This window comes from Coregonus lavaretus (genome assembly GCF_964263955.1).
Source record: "Coregonus lavaretus genome assembly, chromosome: 28".
Classification (NCBI taxonomy): Eukaryota; Metazoa; Chordata; class Actinopteri; order Salmoniformes; family Salmonidae; genus Coregonus; species Coregonus lavaretus.
The window spans coordinates 29,023,317-29,048,507 of record NC_140015.1 but is presented as its reverse complement, the minus strand read 5'-3'; the positions used below and the strand labels follow the sequence as shown (position 1 = coordinate 29,048,507).

At 47.9% G+C, this 25,191-nt stretch overlaps 1 protein-coding gene across 1 annotated transcript; it reads right to left on the bottom strand.

The window, feature by feature from the left end:
* On the bottom strand, positions 1–19,911 carry LOC311104420 (axin-2-like). The gene is made up of 10 exons (XM_084146251.1): positions 19,717–19,911; positions 17,210–18,153; positions 14,131–14,262; positions 11,249–11,351; positions 9,284–9,424; positions 8,362–9,080; positions 7,870–8,094; positions 7,232–7,573; positions 6,051–6,242; positions 1–1,825 (listed from the first exon to the last, which is right to left on the bottom strand). Exons 2-10 carry the CDS (start codon positions 18,037–18,039, stop codon positions 1,699–1,701), a joined length of 2,811 nt encoding a protein of 936 aa, XP_084002377.1. The 5' UTR covers positions 18,040–18,153; positions 19,717–19,911; the 3' UTR covers positions 1–1,698.
* Between the last annotated feature and the right edge of the window lie 5,280 nt (positions 19,912–25,191).

The following is a 25,191-nucleotide window of genomic DNA, read 5'->3' as shown; positions in this document are numbered from 1 at the left end:
ACCGAGGCATCTTTCCAATGGAGCTCTATAGAATAGAATGCATAATTTACAGTTTTAATACAGGTGGAACAAAAACAAAAAGACATGAAAAAAGTATAAAACAAACATGATTACAAGGAGATACTAAAAAGGCATAATTATAAAATCTTTTGAACATAAGCCCCTTGTGAAAACCAAGGGAGTATCTTACCCTAACAACAGAGTAGTAACACGGTAAAGGGATCCATGTAGGCACAGCTACTGTACTCAGTAAAACACTACGACTTCCTCTCAAATGGCACCCTATTCTCTACATAGTGCTCTCTTATGGGCCCTGGTCAAAAGCAGTGCACTATATAGGGAATAGGGTGCCATTTGAGACGCATCATCGTAGTGTGTGTTAGCATCATAACCTCTTCCTCTGGCAACGCAGGGTTAACAAGACACACAGGAGACTCTGGTCAATTCGACACAATCAGAGGCGTAAATACCACTAACATTTGCGGGTGACAAAACATTTTTTTTGAGGGGGGGGGGGGGGGGACGACGACGACGACGACTAGTCTCCCGAAGGCAGACATGGTCATATTCAATAGGACACATATCAAAACCAGTTTTTCTAAACAAAATTAAAAATCTGTGTTTCTTATTGGATAGATCCAGGAAAGGTAGTCGCTCCCTGTTTCAGTCAGTTTTCTTCCGTTCGTCCTAATGAATACACCCCAGATCTGTCGTTCTGCGCAGAAGCCTGGACATCAAGGAATGAGGGGTGGCTATACACAAAACAACTTGAGCTTTGTTGGTATAGATTCATTTGGTGGGCTTGTCTATGTCCGGTGTAAACCTGTGTAAGCATGTTTTCTGCAATTTGGGGTATTTTGGGGCTCTGGGCCAGTTCGAGGCTAATGTTGTCCTAAGTGTGGGCTCTTTCCCTATGCAAAGCCTGTGCAACAAAACAAAGGCACTGAGACATGACGGACTACAAGGCTGTGGTACCTGTGCTACGCCATATACAGGAAGTCACTGATTGATCAGAACAGAGACCTCTGCCACAGGATTAGTTGCCATGGCAGGAAAGGGGAGGGAAAACTCGAAATACTTTGCATTTGAAACATTGGAGACGACATCTCCCAATTCTCCAAGCAGCTTGTCCATCCACAGGACTATGGGGAGGGGGAGTGACATTTCAATAAATAATGAATAAACTCTTTAAATTTATCAACAAATCATTATATATGTCCATCTGCATATACATCTAGGGTTGTTGGTAGAGATAGGCTCAGATAGGGCACCAGTCCCAACTTTCACCTCTAGCAGCCTCTCAGGTATCAGCGGTCCCCGCCTTCTCCCTCAGACAGTGGTCATTCAATTCACGTATCGTTTCTGGAACCCATCACCCATAACCATGGTTACAGAGTAACCCATCCAAACCCATCCCCAAGTCCACCATTTTCTCCTCTTTCTTCTCCAAGACTAGATGTTTTTGTTAACTAGTCCTGTAATGGTGACTGTTGATGGCTACTCCTCTACTCTCTTCTCTCCATCCCTCCATGCTTCACTGGCCAAGCATATTCACTAGAATCTCCAGTCATCAGTTCTTAGCTTAAAGACTATCCGGTGGAACAGGGGTGTGAGGTGTCCATGGAGTGTGTTTGTGTGTGAGAGTTGTTCATAAAGTGTGTTTCTGTTATATATTCCTCTGGTAGTTCTGGAGGGGTATCAGTCCATCCTCTCCACCTTGCCCAAGATCTTCCCTTGGTACCTGGGCAGAACAGAGCTGTCGTCGCACACCTCCTCGAACACGGCTCCACACTTAAACTCATCACTGACCCTCTTGAAGTAGTACCTGTAACAGAGGAGGGGAGATAGGGGGTTAGTGACAACAGGTCAACCATCTGTACAGTACAGCCAACACAACCAGACCATAGAAGATCTGGATTACATGGAACAGTACTATTGAACAGTATGGTATCCAACACATACACGGTACAGCATCCCCCACTTTGTTACATTACAGCCTTATTCTAAAATTTATTAAATAGTTTTCCCCCCTCATCAATCTACACACAATACCCCATAATGACAAAGCAAAAACAGGTTTTGAAAATGTTGCAAATGTATATATAAAAAAAATACTGAAATATGACATTTACATAAGTATTCAGACCCTTTACTCAGTACTTTGTTAAAGCACCTTTGGCAGCGATTACAGCCTTGAGTCTTCGTGGGTATGACGCTACAAGCTTGGCACACCTGTATTTGGGGGGTTTCTCCCATTCTTCTCTGCAGATCCTCTCAAGCTCTGTCAGGTTGGATGGGGAGTGTTGCTGCACAGCTATTTTCAGGTCTCTCCAGAGATGTTCGATCGGGTTCAAGTCCGGGCTCTGGCTGGGCCACTCAAGGACATTCAGATTTGTCCCGAAGGTATATCCCTGCGTTGTCTTGGCTGTGTGCTTAGGGTCGTTGTCCTGTTGGAAGGTGAACCTTCGCCCCAGTCTGAGGTACTGAGCGCTCTGGAGCAGGTTTTCATCAAGGATCTCTCTGTACTTTGCTTCGTTCATCTTTCCCTCGATCCTGACTAGTCTCCCAGTCCCTGCCGCTGAAAAACATCCCCGCAGCATGATGCTGCCGCCACCATACTTCACCGCAGGGATGGTGCCAGGTTTCCTCCAGACGTGGCTTCCGTCTGGCCACTACCATAAAGGCCTGATTGGTGGAGTGCTGCAGAGATTGTTGTCCTTTTGGAAGGTTCTCCCATCTCCACAGAGGAACTCTGGAGCTCTGTCAGAGTGACCATCGGGTTCTTGGTCACCTCCCTGAACAAGGCCCTTCTCTCCCGATTGCTCAGTTTGGCCGGGAGGCCAGTTCTAAGAAGAGTCTTGGTGATTCCAAACGTCTTCCATTTAAGAACAATGGAGCCCACTGTGTTCTTGGGGACCTTCAATGCTGCAGGAATGTTTTGGTACCCTTCCCCAGATCTGTGCCTCAACACTATCCTGTCTCGGAGCTCTACGGACAATTCCTTCGACCTCATGGCTTGGTTTTTGCTCTGACATGAACTGTGTCAGACTGTGGGACCTATAGACAGGTGTGTGCCTTCCAAATCATGTCCAATCAATTGAATTTACCACAGGTGGACTCCAAACAAGTTGTAGAAACATCTCAAGGATGATCAATGGAAACAGGATGCACCTGAGCTCAATTTTGAGTCTCATAGCAAAGGGTCTGAATACTTATGCAAATCTGTTTTTTATTTTTAATACATTTGCAGAAATTTCTAACAACCTGTTTTTGCTTTGTCATTATGGGGTATTGTGTGTAGATTGATGTGAATTTTTATTTATTTAATCCATTTTAGAAAAGGCTGTAACTGAAAAAGGGAAGGGGTCTGAAGACTTTCCGAATGCACCGTATATTCAGCAAGACACATAATGAAGATAATGTAATGTGGATTCAATATGATCTGGTTTAACATTATCATTTAGATTCTGCGTGTGCGCGCGTCTCTTTTCCTTCATTAAGCCCTACTTCTCCTACCCCAGCTAAAGGAGCCATTGTGCAAGGGGCCAGAGAAGACGGCCACTGAGGTCAGAGGTCAAGAGCTAGCCTCCCCCCAGCCCTTTGGACTCTGAGGGGAGGAGAGAAACTCCTGTGATCTACCATGCACCAACACCACTTCACGCTCAACTAACCCTCAGACTGAACCAATGGCATCTGTATTATAGGGGTGGTCTTTGATAGTCTCTGGTCCTACAGGGGCTTATTGGATATAAGAGGATCTGGACCAATTCAAAATCCACCAATTTCCTCTAATTTCCTCAGTCCTGCCCTGGTACTGAGCTACTCCAGCTTCTGACTAACTGGTTATCATTAGGCCCTCAGTAAAAATACCCCTTAATTTAAAGAAGGCTGAGATTTTGGGTGCCTGCAAGTCTGCCTGTTATAAACCCTGACTCCAAACGCACATTAGTGCACAGTCAAACACACACACACCATGTTCTCTGCCCTTCCCTCTGTGTGAGCTATATAGGAAGCTGTCCAAGGAAGGGTCCCGGTCAGACAGCCTGGGAGGGGTCTTTGGGGGGGGCCATCTGAACTAAGCGGCCAACCACCTGAGGGGGTCCTCGCCTCTTCCCATCAGCCATGATGACTACACTGGCCCTGTTAATGACCACCTCTACCCCCCCCCCCAAAACTACCTTCCTTCATTTTAGAGGAAGAAGAACCAGCAGGGGAGGAAGGGTAAGTGCTGTATACCTCAGCCATTAACTCTGTAATGGAAAAATGCCTCATTTTGCCCATGTGTGGGGTGGTGCACGTTCTGCGCCTTGGAATTCCTAAAGCTAGTGTTTTACAAGAGGGGCTGACAAAGTCATAAAGATTTGGGGAAAGTATATATTTTTTAAAAACTTTTCGCAAACACATACAGGAAAGGGTGTTCACTAATAAAAACCAGTCTCCATTTGAAACACAGGAAGACTTCACTAAACGGGGGTGCAACGGGGTCTCACATACAGCTTCTATTAAATCAGAAAAATAATAATACTCTGACTGGGGAAATAATCAATTGTTCTCTGGCGAGCCAAGTATGAACTGGGTAAATAAGAGGACATGAAAGAGAAACTAAGACAGCCAGATAATTGGAGCCTTATTTCAGAGAAGGGAGGGAGGGAGAAGGGGCTCTATCCTTCTCCAAAAAACTTCAAAGGAGCACAGATCTTATTTGCTCAAAGAGGGAACGAGAGAGAGAAATGGAGAGAGAGATAGAGAGAACGAGAGAGAGAGCGCGAGAGAAATAAGTATTTCCATTGGAACATGTTTTATGTGGCAGAGAGTTTTCAGTGTGCAACATCTGGCAGCAATATTGTCTGGCAGGGCTGGGCCATACTGTTCTTTGTTGAACGCAAGCCATGTTCAAATGACCCAACTCCACACATTCTCTCTCCCCCCCTCCTTCTCCCTGCTACTGCTATTAAAACCATAAGCTTTGAATCCCCCTCTAACAATGTGAATGGTTTGAGAGAGAAACAAGATAATCAACTACATAGACAAGAGAGAGAGTGAATGTACACTATGCATCCATGCTTTTCACGCCTAAGACCTAGGTTCCACGTGACCTGACCAGGAAAAACTCTGGACCCGAGCTACAGCCCTAGAGTGTTCCCTTGCTCCATGGCCTAAAAGAGAAACTGAATACGTGATGCATTACCATCATATCTCTACAAACCATCATTCTGTACTAGTTATGAACCAATGCTTGACTCTTGATACCATTCTTGTAATCCAGAGCACATTGGAACAACAGAGTTATCATCTAAACTGTTGGAGATACCTCTAATAGTGACCAAGCCCGTAGTATCCCAAACAAGCTTGGCCGACATTTAACGATGTGCCATTCATTTACGTCATTTAGCAGACGCTCTTATCCAGAGCGACTTACAGTTATACATTCAAACAAACTACGCATGAAATATGACTAATAAATATCCCAGAAAATGATGCCGATGCGCTTCAGTGCGTGTTATTCTATGTGTGTGTGTGTGTACTTCAGTGTGTGTGTGTCTTTAAGGCAGGCTGCCTGATAGCATCGGTGAGGAATTTGCAAGGCTGGCCATTTGTGTGAGTCTTTGTTGGTTGAAATGAAAGGGGCCGGGTTCAAAGGCGTGCGTATTAAGTGTGCCTTGCCATGGAAATCAATACCAGATGGGACCCAAAACACTCCCCACTTCAAATTCTCTCCCTCCCTCTCTTCTTTCCTGCAAACCCCCCCGTCTCTCATTCACTCCTCTTCCTTCATTTTAACCACAAACTCAGGCATATCTTTGCACACAACACACACAGAGTATGAAGACAATGTGAGCATTCAGCCCAACAGAATAGAGTTGTGATAGAGTTTCTAATGACCCTACCAGCTAGGGAGGAGAGCTATGAAGACACTTTTTGGGTGCCCCCTTCTTACCAAGCTGATCATAATAGTGACCTAGTGTGTGAGATTGTCAGACTGTGTATATGTGTGTGTGTGTGTGTGCGTGCATTAATGTGTGTGTGTCCATAATAGCCCGTCTCCATACCTGTAGTGTCCCTTCTTGCGGAGCTGTTCTTTAAAGTGTCCCAGTGTGAGGCTGTGGGTCTTCATCCTCCTACGGTAGGGGATCTCCTCACCACAGAAGAAGTAGGTTACCTCTGTCTCACTACCCATGGCTGGAGCAACATGGCAGCCTGTTGCCACCTGCTGCTGCTGAACCCTGTTGCTCTCTCTCAGTCTGAGGGGGAGAGAGAGAGGAGAGAGGTGTGAACACACTTACTTTCCCCTATATACAATTATTATTAAAAAGCATGCTTGGTGGGTAGTAGCTATTGCTACACAGAAAGAGTGGAAGGGGACCAGGGCAGGAGCAAAGGCTGGTATATGATCTAGAGAGTAGAGAACATCTGTCTAGAAAGAGGAGAGAGAGAGGGGAGTGAACGACACAGTGTAACACACACCCGATGTTACTCAAGTCACAGGAGGGTGTGTGTGTGTGTGTGTGTGTGTGTGCTCTCCTCTCCCCCTCAGCCATGTCCAAGGCTTTGTAGCATTACATCAGAGGGAGGGAGGCTAACTAGGGCCTGTTCAGTTCTAGTGCTGCTCTCTGAAGGTCAGTCAATTCAGCACCATGAAAGAAGGCTCTGCAGTCAGGGGGCAAGGACTACAACACACATGCACGCTGCACACGCACACACACACACACAAAGAGAGATCAGGGAGGCGGGAAAGAAAAAGAAGCAGACAAGGCTGGAACTTCACATGTGTGTGTGACATGCATATCTTCCTCCCTCCCTCCTACACATATAATATCATGTTAGAGCACAGAGGAGTAGTATTACGAGTTAGAAAACGATGAAGAACACTGGAGGAGGAGGAGGAGCAGAGAGAGGAGAGGAGGAGAAGGAGTAGAGAGAGGAGAGGATGAGGAACAGAGAGGAGAGGAGGAGTAGAGAGAGGGGAGGAGGAGCAGGGAGAGGAGGAGGAGTAGAGAGAGGAGAGGAGGAACAGAGAGGAGAGGAGGAGTAGAGAGAGGAGAGGAGGAGGAGGAGGAACAGAGGAGGAGAAGGAGCAGAGAGAGGAGAGGAGGAGGAGGAGTAGAGGAGGAGGAGCAGAGAGAGGAGAGGAGGAGGAGGAACAGAGGGAGGAGAGGAGGAGGAAAGAGAGGAGGAGGAGGAGAGAAAGGAGAGGAGATGAAGAGGAGGAGCAGAGAGAGGAGATGCGTACTCTTCTGTTTGGAGAGAAGCATCAGGGCCGGGTCCAGGGGTGAGTGCAGGGCTGAGGGGGCACGGTACTGGACAGGGACCAGGGGTGAGTGCAGGGCTGAGGGGGGACGGTACTGGACAGGGACCAGGGGTGAGTGCAGGGCTGAGGGGGGACAGTACTGGACAGGGACCAGGGGTGAGTGCAGGGCTGAGGGGGGACAGTACTGGACAGGGACCAGGGGTGAGTGCAGGGCTGAGGGGGGACGGTACTGGACAGGGACCAGGGGGGGATGAGGCTGGACAGGGCCCACTCTGGACAGGCACAGGGTGGCTCTTCTCTCTCTGGAGACTGGATGTAGAGTGTCTGGTGGGAAGAACAGAAAACAATAGAAGAATGTTATTACAGTACAATGTGGTGGTACCGTCTCTTGCATCACACATATACCATCTAACCACAGACAGGTTTCAACACAGTAGGAATCACAATGGTATAGTAAAACAACTGATCAATGCATGGGAGTGTCAATATGCACACACAGGGACACACAGACAGCTTAGCACTCCACTGTCTACAGGGAAAACTATCACCAACGTTTTAGTGAAAGTATCAACATCTTCATTGTAGTGTGTGTCCGGGGGGGTGGGGGGTGCGGCTCGTACCTCTGCTTGGGGGGTTTGGAGACGGAGGCCTCCTCTAGTCTGCGGCAGGCCTCCTCCAGCTGGGACAGGGTGTTGGGCGGGGGCAGAGGGGGCATGGCCGGGTCCTGGATGAAGGGGTGGGCAGGCTTGTGGGCACGGAGATGGGCGCTGGCGCCCCCGCCGCCCCACGTGTGTGTCTGGTTGGACGCCGCTCCGCCACCATACGCCTTCTTAGTGCTCTGGGTACTGTGGGGCAAAGACAAAAACAGCCAATCAGCATGGAGAATGGAAGGAAGTGGGAGGGGCCAATTGTGGGGAATGGTGTGAAACGTACTTTGCATGTACGTAAATGACTATGGGATGTGATTGTGAAACGAAGTGATGAGAATTTAGTTTAAATGTACTGAGAGGACTACAATAAGTAAGTTGCAGTGAAAGGAAAACAAGTGATGGGAAATGTAGTTCTGAGGCATTGGGAGAGGACTACAACAGGAAGTGGAGAGACTGCCCTACCTGTGGGGTTTGTGGTGCTTGCCCTGCTGGTCACTCTCCAGGATCCACTGCCACACGTTCTGGGAGCGGTCTGTACTGTCGCTGGGTAGCTGGAGGGGCACGACCTCACCCCCCTCTGCTGCCTCCTCCTCAGCCCCTGACCGACAACCCCCTCGAGACAGGGAACTGGAGCGTCCCATGTTGGACTCTACTCTGCCACATGACTCCATCTCCCTGCCCAGGCTGCGACTGCGTGGGTACGGGGGACCCACCTCCGCCCCTTCAGACCGCACGGGGCACAGACACAACACCCTCTGGGCCGCGTCTCTCTCGATCTGCTCCTTGCTCTTGGAACCGGCGTGGTGGTGGATGTAGTGGTGGTGGATGTGCTTGGTGCTGCTGCTGGGCCTGCCCAGGGCGAGGGCCCTTCCTGGAGTGAAACCTACCGAGAAGCCCCCTAAGCTGGAGGAGCCACTGGAGGCCCCGGGTGAGACCAGGGGCTTGAGACCAGGGCCTCCACGGGAAAGAGTCCTGTGCTCTGGAGAGCGGGAGCGGGGCGAGTGGCGGGCCACGGTGGTGGGGGACTGGCAGCCAGGGGTCTTTAGGACGCGGGACAGGTGGTCGTCCAGAATGGCCTGGGGGTCCTCATCGTTGGGGCCGGTGGGCAGGAGGGACAGGGGGTGGGGGGAGAGCAGGGGGGCACTACTGCCGGGAACCTCGGCCTCGTCCCTCTCCTCCTCCTACACACAGCGAGAACAGAACGGTTAGGTTAGCAGAGATCTCAATGACAAACATGGTCAGGGAAGAAGAACGGCATTGAATTACACACTTTTTAAAAAACCTTTATTTAAGGAAACAATTAGAACATTGCCATAGACCTCTTTCAGATAAGGATTCCCACATCTATAAAGCCAACTACTAGTTCATCCACACAGACACACACCTCTTGTATCTGCTGCAGCCTCTCCTCCAGGGAGCTCATGGTCTCCTGCTCTCTCTTCAGCCGCTCCAGACGAGAGATGAGCTGAGAAGCAAACGCTGCCGGCTCCACCGGAGTCATCTCCTTAGGACATCTCCGCGTCCGCTACGGAGGGAGAGCGGGAAGGAGAGAGACGGAGAGAGAGAGATGTAACACAGTTAAAGGAGGGGTCGGTGTCTGTCTTCCACCTGAGCCCTCTCCCTCCCACTAGCCATCCCATCCTTGCCCCTGTGCCCCCTCCACCCCTGGCAGTGCCCGCCCCTGGGCCTTGGGTGTGTGGTGGCAGTTGGTCACACTCCTTGGAGCCTGGGCTCTCTGCGTCTTCCCTCTGTAGTGCAACCAAGCCATCAGCGCTTCCCCTCTGAAGTCTGTACACTTCAAAGGGCCCTCGTCAAATATCAAACACTCACTAGGGGGAGGGAGGGAGAAGGGGGGAGGGGGGCAGTGGCTTTACATCTAGGAATAAAAGTCACATATCGACAGGGGGGAAGAAGAAGGAGAAGGAGAGGGAGGATTAAAAGGAGGAGAAGATGGGGAGATGTGTGCAGGCAGCAGGGGAGGGAGAGAGGGATGGAGGGAAATCAGAGAGGAGCAGGGGTCATTTATTTCCCTGTTGCATGCTGGGCACCTCTGAGGTACAGTAGAGTCAATATTCCTCTTATGTGTGTCTGTTATTTTATCATTGTCATTTTTGCACTGGGGCTTTCTTGATTTCTCTTCCTCTCTTTTTGTTCCTCCCATCTCTTTGTATTAGAGATGAAGGGAGAGAAGAAAGACACAGAGAGAGAGAGAGAGAGCGACAGAGAGAGACAGAGAGAGAGACAGACAGACAGAGAGACAGAGACAGAGAGAGAGACAGAGAGAGAGAGACAGAGAGAGAGAGAGAGAGAGAGAGAGAGAGAGAGAGAGAGAGAGAGAGAGAGAGAGACAGACAGAGAGAGAGAGACAGAGACAGAGACAGAGACAGAGAGAGAGACAGAGAGAGAGACAGTGTCTGCCCGGCCCATGCGTCCTGAGGCTCCTGCTGCATCTTGGGAATGGCAGCTATCACCCAATCAGAGGGGAAACAAAAACAAGAAGAAGAAAGAAGGAGAAAGGGAGTGTGAAAGAGCACAAAGAGAAGGAGAGAGAAGCTTCCATCTCGGACTCTCTTTTAAGAAAGCATACAATTGGGTGGAGAAGAAAAGGGGGTCACAAATTCTGATTCAACTAGCTACTGATGTTGCTAGTTTGGCCATCCCAAAACTCATTTTCCCATGTCTCCCCTCTCCAACTCTCTTCTTTCCTTTCTTTTGGCCTTTCCAAAGCCTGTCAGTTACCAACTCCCCCCTGACCCTCACATGACACACTCCAACTCTTCCCTCAGATACCTCGTTTTAGGGGAGGGGGAGAGGGGTACAGGCTGAACGAGGGAGGGGGGGGGGGGACAAGCGCTGTTGGAAGTTGTCACTTTCCTCTGCGCTTGCTCCATTCATCCTCTGATCAAAGCGCTGTGTGTGTGTGTGTGTGTGGAGGAGCAGCGGTTGATTCTAGAGCCTCCAGATAAAGCCGCGAGAGGGAGGGAGATCTCCCCATCTCTCCATTCTGTGTATATTTGCATCATCAGTGTGTGAAGAGAAGACACTGGGTCTTTAGAATGCACCGGATAAACAGCTTTGAAACAGTCTCCTGCAGACTTCAAGGAACCCAACAGGGGTGTGGGTTACACCAAAGTTAGCGAGGGTTGGTGTGTGGGGTGGTTGAACATGGACATCTGCTTTGCTCTCAGATCTTTGTTGTTATTGTGGTTGTTGTTCAATGGAAGAAGTGGAATAGAGTTGGTGGTACTATACATAGAAGAGCAGACCTGAATAGCCCATGGAAATGGATGTTGCACTACTGAAAAGCACTAATAAGTGGGACATTGGCTGTGTGTGTGTGTATACTTACAGGGAAGGCAGGTAGGGAGACTTGGCTGTTCATCCTCATGTTGCGCTGCATCTCTCTCTGCAGGTGCTTCTTGGAGCCCAGCTTGTAGGGAGGGATGCCATCTCTGTCAGGGAAACACACAGGATACATAGGTCAAACAGCCAATCAGTCACAGCAACACACACCCAACCAGGAAGCAGCTCATTGGACACCTAATAGCTATTCAATCACCCCCTATTTAACCCAGATAAAAAATACAATATATTTCAGGTCAATTCTGAATCTGAGGTGTAGTGAGCAAGAGGTGAACATTGGATAGGGTTTCTGCTAGGGCTCAGGTCTGTGTTTCTGACAGAGTAGGGGATTTCATCTGCCCTAAAACTGACACTCATCTCCAGCCATGGCTCCCTGAGCAGTGGGCACTTCACCACACACCCCTGCACTTCCTTTTAACTGAGCCCAGAAAGGATCACTCAGCCCTCTCATAGCGCTGTGCCAGGCTTTAGCTGTTAGCATTCATCACCAGCAGTAGTACACACAAAGTTAGCATTAGCATCCCGCCATTGACTTTCCCTGGAATCCAACTGAAATGACTAGTCTAGAAGCAAACTATACTGTTTGGAACGTGCACACACAAACCCACTGATCAAAGTGTCAGTCCAACAGGGAGAAAATGATCATAACATGTAGGCTAATAAAACATCACAGTCAAATCTCTCCTCTCAGATCACCCTCCAGATCACCCTCCAGATCACCCTCCAGATCACCCTCCAGATCACCCTCCAGATCACCCTCCATATACATTCTGCAATCATAGTATAGGGCCTATCAAGCCTGGCCAATCCAATCCACACAGAGCTCTCAAAATACAACTCTGTCAGATCTAGTATTGCCTTAAGGCACTTCGTTCACACCAAGCAACCTAGAGAAAAAGCCAGTGTTTCTCTACCGGGCCAGCCTAGCCTGCCCTATAAACTGCAGTGTCTCAGTGACCTAGCCTAGCCGAGAGAGTAGTGCACCCGCCTGCCGCTTGTCTCACTGTTGCTTTCAAAGCTTTGAAATCCCACAGTCATGGCTTTGCCCCCTCCCCTCTTCGAACTGCTCCAGTCTTCATTTGGCAAGCCTGCCTCTGATCTCCCCACATCAAAAGGCTGGTTTGTGAGATAAGGTAATGTTTGAAGTCTGCGCAGCTGCATTCCCCAGCTTCCAAGCAAATCCATAAATAAGATATAAGCAACCCCCCCCTTTTATTTTCTTTATCTAGAAATGAGATTTAAATTTTGGCCGTGCTGCCCAGCCCTTTTAACCATCATAAAAGGGCTGGGCAGCACTGTCCCCTGTAGCTCACTTGGTAGAGCATGGCGCTTGCAACGCCAGGGTTGTGGGTTCGTTTCCCACGGGGGGCCAGTATGAAAAATGTATGTAAGTCGCTCTGGATAAGAGCGTCTGCTAAATGACGAAAATGTAAATGTAAATAAAGACAGACATTCTAATCTTAAATGAGGAGAGCGTTTGTATGGCTTTGGAGGCTTTCGTCTCTGTTGCTGTCATCGGGCTCAAAGTACGTGCAGGATACTAGGCCTGTACTATCAAGGGCTAGGCTCTATACCAGTGCTTTGATTAGGCCTGTCTAGATCGATACACCGGTCAGAAAGTTACAGACTCGTATCATAAACTCTTTATAGCTGCCATATTCTACTAAACCACTCCCTTGGCTGTAAAATAAAAGTAATTTCTATTCCATACAGGATTCTTTAGCTAGGTCGTGATTCACAGAGACTACGGTTTGCCAGTTAGCAATTCCGGTCACAAGTGTGTCATGAGACCAAATGGCCCAAGGTCATCCTAAACAGCTGACTTTAAGATAACATTATTGTCAAAGATGGGTGATAATTGAAGATATCCCATAAAAGCTGTTTACCATTGAAAGAAAGGGTCACAGTTCCAGTCTACTTAAGGGGTGGCTCTCCCATAGGCACTAATGCATTAGCAGCTGGGTCTGGTCTACTTAGTTCATTGACTGTATATGAGAACCAGAGAAAAGGAGCTCATGAAATGTATTGCTTTCTCTTGCGTCTCTGATTACGGTCATGTGTCATGAGGCAAAACTACAGCCATGACTCAACTAAGACTTCATCTCATCTCTCCCACCATGGCAACACTTCTCCTCTAAACAGACTCCAAACATACTGTACTGGGGAATGGGGCTGGAGCCTGTGTTGTAAGACTGGGGTCTAGGGCCTAAGGAGGGCTGGACTGGGGTGTAGCCTAATGGTTAGAGCCAAGGCTAGGGCCTGGGGATGAGGTCTAGATGCTCTCCTGTCCCTGGTCTGGCTCTACTCTGGCCAGCAGGCCTTTGAGGTGTCAGGAGGAACAGCCAGGCTCCTTTCATGGGGGGGCAGGCTCCTATTCTCTCATCCCGTAGTAGGACTGTGTGTGTGTGTGTGTGTGTGTGTGTGCGCGCGCGCAGATTCGGGGTCACAAGAGGGTTCTCTAATCCTGACACAGTGCGAGTTCCAGGTGAGCTGTACCGAGGCCTAGAACCGGGGAACCTCCTTAGAACCCCATCAAAGAGGAGCTAGCATCAGATGACAGGCTCAGTTTGTGCAACAAAAACTATTTCCATACACTTTGAATAGTCTCCATGAGTTAGTGTTAAGGTTCCCATGGCCAGTTGTGCCTCTCGCCCCCACAGAGACAAGGACAAGTCAGGGAAACCACAAACAATGTTCAGGTTCGGCTAAGAGGCTCTGAATCAAAACTCTTTCCCAGAACGTTTCCAAACATTACTTCCCATGACACTCTCCCACAATAGTAACCATCAGTATACTCCAAACCAGAGAGGCTTCAGTCATTTCCCTCAGCAAACACACACACATTTTAAAGAGTTAACCTCTACTTACACACTGCTGTCGGTCATGGACATGGAGTCGTCTGTCATGGCGTCGCTGGACACCTCGCTGTCGTTGGTGCTGGTGGCGGGGGCAAACGAGCCCACATGGTACGGGTTGACCGGGTCCCCTCGCCTGTGGGACCTACACACACACAGGACAATGCAGTTTAAATACATGTTTCGGGTAGCAATACATCAGATACACAAGAGTACATTTACATTATTTATTTTTTGTACCTTTCATCTGTTTAAAACAGAGCTAAGGGTGTTTATTTCTCTTCTTGTGAAATAAGTGTAACTGGGTTGTAGATATTTGGGGACCTATGCTGCCAAACTTGAAACTAGTCCTTTTGTGTGTGTTTGTGTGTTTGTGTGTTGTCACGTTACCAGTATCGTGATACTCGATACCAGATTTTCCTTGGCAAAAAAAGAAAACATGAAGCAGACTAAAATCTATGGTCCTTTAAAACCTACTTTTGTAAAATATGATGTGCTACAGCTTGCACAAATAAAACAAACGTGAAGCTCGGTGACAACATAAGGCTGTTTTTTCAACATTAAGACAGTTTTCCTTAAGAAATGTAGTCCGCTTCCTGTTGTTTCCTTTGATTCCTAGTATGGCGATACTGGTATCGTGACAACACCAGTGTGTGCGTGTGTCTCAGACAGTAATGACTTGAGTTCCACTACACACAGGGCCTGAGGAATGTGACAGGGTCTCTCTCTGGGGGCGAGTGGCACAGCTGTGTGTGCGTGTGTAAGTAAGTAAACGTCTAGGGCGACCAGGACACTTCCCTCTCTGGACACCCTATAAGAGGCCTGTGTTTGAGGCTTTGGCTGCTGTAGCCCATTGCTAGTACTACCATAGTCATACTGGCCTTAAAACTGGCCAATCCCCCTCTCACTCTATTGGCATGGGAGCATATGTTTACATTGCCAAAGCTAGTGAAATAGATAAACAAAAGTGAAATAAACTAAACAAAAAATAACTCTTGCTTCATAGCCCATCTCCTCCTGCTGTGATGCATTCTTGCCCCAGCAGAGGAAAATAAGAAATGGGGGAATGAGAGAAGAGGAGGAGGGGAGGGAGAGAGAGAACCTGAGCTCACAGCCAGGGCAGGGAAGAGAGAGGGGGAAGAAAAAAGACAGGAAGCGTGAGAGTGTGTAGGGAAAGGAAAGAAAGGAGAGTAAAGGGGGAGAAGGGCCTCTTGTTTATGAGCGGCCCACTGGCAGGAGAGAGAGAGAGAGAGTTGGAGAGGGGTAGAGAGGAAGAGAGAGAGGGGCCCAGCATGACTAAAGCCATAGGCCCCAGCTCCAACCTGACCTTCAGAGGGGCTTGCAAACACTCAGGTATTTAGCACAGCTGGCCTCACATATTTCCCTCCCTCTCTCACCCCCTCATTCATTCTTTTGCTTTCTTTCATGAGGAGACCCCCCCCCCCCTTCCCAGTCCCCACCACAACCCCTTTCTGGCCTTCCTTTCCACTCTCTCTCCCTCTAAAGTACGCCTAGTTCCCACATCCCAGCGTTTTCAAAAGGAAGAGATAAGTGGGGAAGAAAGAGAGAGAAAAAAGGAGAAGGGGGAAATCAGAGGAGAATCACACGAGAGAGAGAGAAAACAGCAAAAAATAGAGAATGAGTCTGCTGTCGCGGCTCTGTGGTTTTTGTGAATAATCTGATTCAGGGAGAAGAGGAGGAAGAAATGAGTTCCACATGCCAGGGAGAGGAAGCAGCTACAGAGGGAGGTAGAGGGGTGGCCCTGACTCCCTGTCATTCTGATTAAAAACCAGAACAAGACCATCTAACCAGGTGATGGAATATTGGAGATCGGTCTGAACTGATGCCTCACTGGGATACGAACCCATGTCCTTCTTAATCCTCCTATGGGGCAGGCTCGGTTGTCAACACATGATCTTCATGGTCCCTCCCCTATAGTGTGTTGCCAGATTCTATTGACACTTTCTAGGCAAATCAGAGCCTAAATCCAGCCAAAACCACTCAAAAGTAGCCCAATTCCCCTCCCTGCAGGCCAAACACCAGTCTGGCACCGGGGCTCTACAGCCTGATAGACTCCCTCTTTAGAAATGTTCAACTTAAATCGTCCATTGATTCAGGACAACCATCAGGCCTTGGGTTGGGCATCATCAGCTGATTCATGTCCTACTGCTACCCTCATCCATATACAGGCCAGCTAATCAATGGCTTGTTGGATTAACACATTAGTAAATTGTCATATTTCACTCCCATTAAGATAAGGTAAATACAATCTATGTTTATATAGGAGCAGTAAGGGGAGGATACAACTGAGGTATGCATGATATGAATAAACATTCACCTGTAGCTATGTGGTCTACACTCTGCAAAACACCACTCCCTTTTCACTCATTGGATATCTGAGATGTATAAATACACATATGACCATGAATTCCAGATAAGTGAAACCAAACCACTGCTCTGAAGTGGCTCTGAACATTTCGAATGACTAGCCTACTATTGGTCATGTTCGAGATAAAATGAGATGTATTCCCTATCCTTAGAAATTGCCAAAGCAGTGTGTGGCTGAGGCACAGCATAGCAGAGCAGTGGCATCATGTATTATTGGCTGACAGGCTGGGGCCGAGGCCAGGGCCAGACGTGCTCTGTTAACTTCCCGTGGAAGACGATCCCTCTATCTGCGGAACTATTTCAAAGCTTCGGAAACCGAGGCGAGCCAGCAGAGCTGCGCGCCAGCAGAGGGCTGCACTCTGAGTCTAGAGAACAACATTTATCCTTCAGAGAGAGAGAGAGAGAGAGTGAGAGAGAGCTAAGGGGGGAGAGAGAGAGAGAGAGAGAGACCAAGAGGGGGAGAGTGTGTGTGTGTGTAAGGTATCTCTCATCTCCCACAACAAGCTAACACAAGCAAGGTGAGATGAAAATGCATCTTGAAACTGTCTATTTTGAGACAGTATATGCTCTTTTGATGTTATATCATAGTTATTATCCATGACTTACAATAAAGAACCAATCACATTAGGCTAGTCACTGCATTCCCCAACATTCCCCTACTAGTTGGCTATAGTATGTGAAATAGGAAGGGACCAGTGTCTTACCTGTACCCCTTCTCCATCACCTCCACCATCCTCATAGACACTGTTGCCCTCAGCGCCTTTGCAGAAAGTCCAACCACAGAAGCCAGCGCTTTGGCTTTGAAATCATTACAACTCCACTCCTCTTCCTCATTCAGGGTGGGCAGGTACCCACACACCAGCTTCAGGCTACCTAGCCCGTTAGGGTTCACATGAGCAGGGTTCTCGCCCCCGCTCCTCACATACTCGAGGTAAATGTCCGAGGTCAAGAACATCTGGTAGGCGCTCTCCTCCATGGTGGTCTGGATCTCAGTCTGTGCCTGGTCGAACATAGATGAATCAATCTGTTGCTTCTTGATATTATCCCGAATGAAGGTTTTGGTCGCAGGCTTGAGCTGCTTGGCCACTATGCTGCTGGTGTCAATATAGCGCTTGTAAATAGCTTTGGCGACTCGCAGCGTTTTGGTATCCTTGAGGTCCATCTGCCTGAAACCATTACAGGCGAACCAAAAGTCTAAAGTGTCGACGCATTTCTCGCGCTCCAGGAATGTCCTAAAAAGATGAGCACCATCTTGGTCCCCAAGAAGAGAATGCAACGACTTGGTCCACCGGGCTAGCGGCGAATCCGGTGAAGCGCTCCCCTCGGGTTCCCCAAGTCCATCCTCATTCCTCTTTGCAGTGGAACCGGGAGGCGCGAGCAAAATCGCTTTGACCGCGGTACCCTGGGGTCTCATCATGGCGAGTTTGCCGGGGTAGCACGGCAGCGCCTCGCCCTCCTCCCCCGGGACCGGGGGACGGGGAGCATCTTCTCGGAAGCTATTGGCGATATGGTCCGGTATAAGCGCTCTGCTCATGGCTCCGAAGGCAGTAGCAACAGAAAGCCTGTGTGTTGTTTGCCTCCTCTGATCGCTACAGTAATCTCCTCACTCTCTCTAGTCAGCGGGGGAGCTTCTCCGCCCGTCTTCTCTCTGAAACAGAAGTATTGATCTAATCAAACTCAGATCCACCGGAAACTTCAAAGGCATAAATGCAGTAGAAGTCTTTTCAGAACCTTTACAGACTTTCAGAGAGAGAGAGAGAGAGAAGAGAGGAATGGTGCGGCAGATGTACATAAATACAGACTCATCCGATTGTATTTGGCGTGCTCACTTTGACACATCCTAAATATTGTACTCCATATCTTCCTGAGAAAATGTTGGTGTTGAAAGTGATCATCAACATAAATTTGGCAGGTCAAAAAGTTCTCACACACGCACGGTTTAGCATAAACTCATAAAACAGCCAACAGAGTGAGTGATGCTTCTGACGAGCTTGAGTTGCCATCATCTCGCTCCACTTCATTAACTGCATAGGAACATTATAAATCCAAAATAACCCAAGACCACACAAACATCTGCTGGGCGGAAACACCAAGTAGCCTAGAAGGAATACAATACAAGTACAAAAGAGCGACATTTGTACACAATAGCCTACCGGAGATCGATATTAGTGAGCCTGTGTTCTCGTGAACACCTCAACAATTAGCTGGCCATCAAGCCCAATCTGATCCTGAATACGCCGCAGCGAGCAACACATGTCCAGTACACCACCAACCAACCAACCAACAGACACCAATCCACAACGAGGCGTGCACGCCACTTTCTGCTCACTATTTGCTTATCATAAGCGTCACAAAACAGCGAAACGGTCAGAATGAATAGACAACACAACCCTAAAAATATTCAAGAGACAGACTACTAAACTAGGCTATAGGACATGCTTTGAAAACGTGATGGAAAGCATTGATATAGAACTGAACTTGCCGTTTGAAGTAGGCTAACCAAGATACAAAATTATAGAAATCAGAGAAACCGCCTACCAACATCATCAACCACAAATTGTTTGTTTTTTGTTAGTTTTTTTAAAGGGCCCCGATTAACAAGCTATATTCCACGAGAAACAGGCTATAGACATGGAAGCGGAGCCGACTACCGATGGCTGCTAACGGCTACATTGAAGCCTCCGATCATCAGAGGCTGCAACAATATATCACCTTTCGAATTTGTAACAATTGCTTTGCAGCGAAAGCGCTACATATCGGATCACTTCCAGCCACCGAAATAAGACAGCCGAATCGAGATCCTCATTAGCCTACATCGCGGTTTTCAAATATGACTGCACCAGAAATAATATACATGTGCAACTACCTAATTCCATAACGCCCGTGTATCTTTAGTGGGTAAAATAGGCTACATTGCTTTATCCAACGTCCAACCACACAGACAAGTATTCAGATCTCATGGGGGGAGGAATTCCAAATACTTATGTAGTGATGAATAGTCCTCTAAAAAGCGTATCAAACTTCATATAAACTGCCCAAATACTTATCACAACGAAAAACAATCGCACAATACACCGAATGATACTTGTTTGAGTTCTGTATCTAGCAAACTAAGTTAATTGCATACAGCAATATTACTTCAAAGAAAGTCAACAGAACATCAAAGGAACTCCAATGGGGCCAGCGCGAGGAACACACTCTTGTAACTTACCATCGATCCACGAGTCGGTCTTCCAAAAGTATCCGGGGTTTTTTATCCACAGAAAAATAATAATCCACAATAGTCGAGTCCACGACAGATCCCTTTACAGTCCGATTTGTTTCGTGTTAGTTGCAGAAAGAAAAATGCAGTTTTTCCAGGGGAAAAAATACTGCTTAGTTTCTCCCTTTTCTTTACAAACGTTTTATGCTGCCATGCCATACCGTAGGCTATTCCAATACGTTCTGGGCTCAGGGTAAAACAGCGCACTTCAAAAGTAAGGAACCGACCGCCTAGTCCCGAAAGCTACATAGAAAACAATACTCCCCCTTTCCCTTAAAAAAAAAACACACAGTGCATTCAAATTCACCGACACATATTCATTCTTTATCTTTTCATGTTTTCCGAGACTGGTGAATCGATGGCCGCGGTGAATAAAAAAACAAAAAACATTATAATAACTTTTACCGGCGATTTTACAGATCACAAAGTTACAACAAAGTTTCTAGGACCTTATCAAAGACAAGAAATCTTGAGCCAACTCCCGGAGGCTTTGGAACGTCAGAAGTAACTGATCTGCCGCCCCAATAGCATTATCCCTGCAACCCCTCTGTTGCTACATAAACTTTAAAGACACAGGGCTCTTTTCTTTTAAGGACTCGAATAGTTTCCTGATTAACCCATTTCTATCTATGGGATGCGCAAAAGACACAAAGTTGTGTTAGCTATCTAATCTGGTATACAATTTCCCCAGGGTAATTCTAAAATGTCAAATGAACAAATAAAGACGACATAATCTATAGATGCCATGTGGAGTTGAAATGTATATATGACACATCTCACCAGCACATTGAAATACATTTTTCCACAGCTCCTTCAAGTGGCCAGGTTGGGTAAATGTATGATATACACAGGGGTTATTAAAGGTGCAATCTGCAATAGTTACTGCTATTCTATGTTCATTACAATTAACCATATATTATAATAACCCATTGATTATTGAAGAATATCATTTCTTAACGTCTCATTCGCGTAGAACAACTGCCTTACCGTGTAGCTCAGTTGGTAGAGCATGGCGTTTGCAAAGCCAGGGTTGTGGGTTCCTTTCCCACGGGGACCATTATGAGAAAAAAATGTATGCACACTAAGTCGCTCTGGATAAGAGAGTCTGCTAAACGACTAAAATGTTACACAATCATAACTGAAAATATGAGTCTGTTTTACAGCTTGAAAATACCTCTGTTTAAAACTATCATGTTGATCTCACAATAGAGAAATCTTTCCATCAGTCTGAATGTAGGATTAATAGCTAGGCTATATCATATGGATAGAGAGGACCGCAGAGTACAACCGCTTCTCCTTTTAATCAAAAAAATAATAATCAATCATCTCCTTTTTATTAGTGTCCCATTTGCTCTACAATCCTGGCACACGAGGCATCCTTTTATATCAATGATAACAATGTCTGGCTTTTTACACCACAAAAAGGGGGGAGGAGGAGGAGTATGTGATGAGCTGATGAAGAGAAGAAGGCCCGTAGTAGACAACCCAGCCATTTTACCCATAATGCACTCATTGATTGGCGCAGGCAGCTGTGGGGCCTGTTTTTGTCTGTGGCAGACAGTGGTGTCAAGGACATCTGGATGTTACTTTATAAGACTGCCTTGTTTGTCCCCTCTGGGACTCCATACAGTGATTAGTAGAGCTACTAAGTACACTGTAAACTAGTCTTTGAACAAGATGGCTGACCAGGTCAGTGTTTATTTGGATATCCATGCAGGGGGGGGGGGGACCTCTGACAGTAAATGCACAGAGGTAAAACCCCATCCCCATGGAAATAGCCCCTATACCTCCTACTGCTGCCAGGGGCCAGTTGGGCCTTTGATATGGCAGGGCCCCCTTCGAGGACACCTCAGCCTCCACCTACTGAGACTGACCTCTATTCTGCCATGGCCCTACTGACCTCTATTCTGCCCCTACTGACCCCTATTCTGCCCCTACTGACCCCTATTCTGCCCCTACTGACCCCTATTCTGCCCCTACTGACCCCTATTCTGCCCTGGCCCTACTGACCCCTTTTCTGCCCTGGCCCTACTGACCTCTATTCTGCCCTGGCCCTACTGACCTCTATTCTGCCCCTACTGACCCCTATTCTGCCCCTACTGACCCCTATTCTGCCCTGGCCCTACTGACCCCTTTTCTGCCCCTACTGACCTCTATTCTGCCCTGGCCCTACTGATCCCTATTCTGCCCCTACTGACCTCTATTCTGCCCTGGCCCTACTGACCCCTATTCTGCCCCTACTGACCTCTATTCTGCCCCTACTGACCCCTATTATGCACTGCCCCTACTGACCCCTATTCTACCCTGGCCCTACTGACCCCTTTTCTGCCCTGGCCCTACTGACCCCTTTTCTGCCCTGGCCCTACTGACCTCTATTCTGCCCTGGCCCTACTGACCTCTATTCTGCCCTGGCCCTACTGACCCCTATTCTGCCCTGGCCCTACTGACCTCTATTCTGCCCTGGCCCTACTGACCTCTATTCTGCCCTGGCCCTACTGACCCCTATTCTGCCCTGGCCCTACTGACCCCTATTCTGCCCTGGCCCTACTGACCTCTATTCTGCCCTGGCCCTACTGACCTCTATTCTGCCCTGGCCCTACTGATCCCTATTCTGCCCTGGCCCTACTGACCCTATTCTGCCCTGGCCCTATAAAAATATACATAACAGGGGAGAGGAGCAGGGGCAGGGTTAGCTACCCCTGATGTTTTGGTGCTTTTATGGCTGGGGGTATATTGTATCCTGAACAGCTCTGACCTGTCCTCTCCATGCTAGCTACCGGCCACCTCAGCTGCTGCTGTAAACTCCACACTTAACAGAGAGAGAGAGAGAGTGTGTGTGTGTGAGTATGAGAGTATGTGAGTGTCTGAGTGTGGAAATCAGTGTGAAGTGTGTCACTGTGTGTGTGTGTGCTTGTTGCCCTCTCCTCTCAGTGCTGTAGCCCTGTGATCAGTAACTGCTCTCAATTATCCTATTGTCTGCTGCTCCTTTCAGCTAGGGGTTAAACTCTTAGCAGCTCCCTTTGAAGTCATCATCCCTTTATCTCAAGCCAGACCCAAGAATTTTGGGGAGGACAATGGAAAATGAAACCAAGAGGGAGGCTTATGGCAATTATCAACTAGGGCCCGTGAGTACAAGGAAGTGTGAATGTCCAAGGAAGTGTGAATGTCCGTTTGGAGAGAAGGTGGGGGGATAGAGTGAGAGAGAGACAGAGAGGACATGGGTTTACTGTTTCTAATTTGTTTGGTGTGTACACACCAGAGGCAACAAAACTCCAAAGAGGAAATGGTGGCTCCCTCATTTAAAGAGGTGACAACAGGGGGACAATGCCTTTAAAGGAGCCAGGAGAGGGGGAAAGAGAGAGAGGATGACAGGGGGTGAGAGGAGAGGAAGAGAGATGGAAGGAACGGACAACAGCAGCAGGGGGGCAGAGGAAGGGAAGAAGAGATGGAAGGATTGGACAACAGGGGGACAGAGGAGAGGAGGGCAAGAGGGGGAAAAGAGATGGAACGAAAGGAGGAGAAGGAGAAGTGCAGTTGTCAGCAGAATCAGATGGCATGCTGTGAGAGAGCCGGGAGAGCAGACAATTAAAGTGTGGAGTTAAGAGAGGCTTTGAAGTTGGACATGGTGCCTAATACCCTTAGAATGAGAAGGGCAACAATTCACCAGCTTGTTATGTGGCTGTTTAGAAGGGAGGAGGAGAGAATAGCGTGTCTTGTTAAAAGGTTCAATTTTAGGAAAATATACTTTAATTTCAACCCCAAATAGCCTCTGAAGGATTGTGGTGGCACAGCGGCAGCTGTAGTGTGGGAGTATAGGAGTTCAACAGTAACCAGTGCATTCTGATGAGGAGTGACTGTGTGAGAAATGGTGAGGCTGGGTAGAGGAGCGAGAGAGAGAGAGAAGAGATAATGAAAGAGAGAGGGAGAGAGGGGGAGAAGAAAGAAGTAAAAGAAAAGAAGTAGGCCTCGAGAAAAAGAGAGAGGTTATTATTGAAGGTTATTTATTGGTCTTTTCCACCCATTTTTAATCCCAAATTGTGCATGGCTTTTAAGTCTACCAATGTATAGAAACAATGTGGGATGCACAGTCAAATCCCATTTGGGCCATGAAGCTCTCCTCTCTAATGACTTTCATTTCCTCTTACTGCCTCTCTTGCTCTGACCCTCTCTCTGGGGTTGAGGGCTGATGGAGACACGTTTCAGAGAGGGTGTCACTATTTGGCCATGCTGGTAAGGACAGAATGTAAGCCTACAGCACTTTCTGAGGTGTTCACTACAATAAAATGTGTGGTTGATCGCAGACAGACATCCATATCTGGACTGCGAGAAAGGGCAGAAGTATGGAACGCTGTGACCACAAATCTGACCTTAACCCTCACTCTAAGGATATCTCTAACCCTAAACAAACGTGCATTGGAATATGAACAATGTCACAAATTTGTCCTTTCTAATAGCTACCTCTCAGATAGATCCACTTTCTGCTTCCTGTTTCTCCACTACTGTGGTCAGGATTATCACCATGGTGATGGTGGACCATAGTCTGATGTGGAAACACAACCTGAAGGTTGACAGGGAACAGGCCACAAAGGCTTTAGTTTAATGGCCTGAAGGTTGACAGGGAACAGGCCACAAAGGCTTTAGTTTAATGGCCTGAAGGTTGACAGGGAACAGGCCACAAAGGCTTTAGTTTAATGGCCTGAAGGTTGAGAGGGGACAGGCCACAAAGGGTTTAGTTTAACAGCCTGAAGGTTGAGAGGGGACAGGCCACCAAGGGTTTAGTTTTATGGCCTGAAGGTTATAATAATAATAATAATAATAATATGCCATTTAGCAGACGCTTTTATCCAAAGCGACTTACAGTCATGCGTGCATACCAGCTGAGCTACAGAGGACCACAAGGTTGAGAGGGGACAGGCCACCAAAGGTTTAGTTTAACAGCCTGAAGGTTGAGAGGGGACAGGTCACCAAGGGTTTAGTTTAACGGCCTGAAGGTTGAGAGCGACAGGCCACCAAGGGTTTAGTTTTATGGCCTGAAGGTTGAGAGGGGACAGGCCACCAAGGGTTTAGTTTTATGGCCTGAAGGTTGAGAGGGGACAGGCCACCAAGGGTTTAGTTTTATGGCCTGAAGGTTGAGAGGGGACAGGCCACCAAGGGTTTAGTTTTATGGCCTGAAGGTTGAGAGGGGACAGGCCACCAAGGGTTTAGTTTTATGGCCTGAAGGTTGAGAGGGGACAGGCCACCAAGGGTTTAGTTTTATGGCCTGAAGGTTGAGAGGGGACAGGCCACCAAGGGTTTAGTTTAACGGCCTGAAGGTTGAGAGGGGACAGGCCACCAAGGGTTTAGTTTAACAGCCTGAAGGTTGAGAGGGGACAGGCCACCAAGGGTTTAGTTTTATGGCCTGAAGGTTGAGAGGGGACAGGCCAC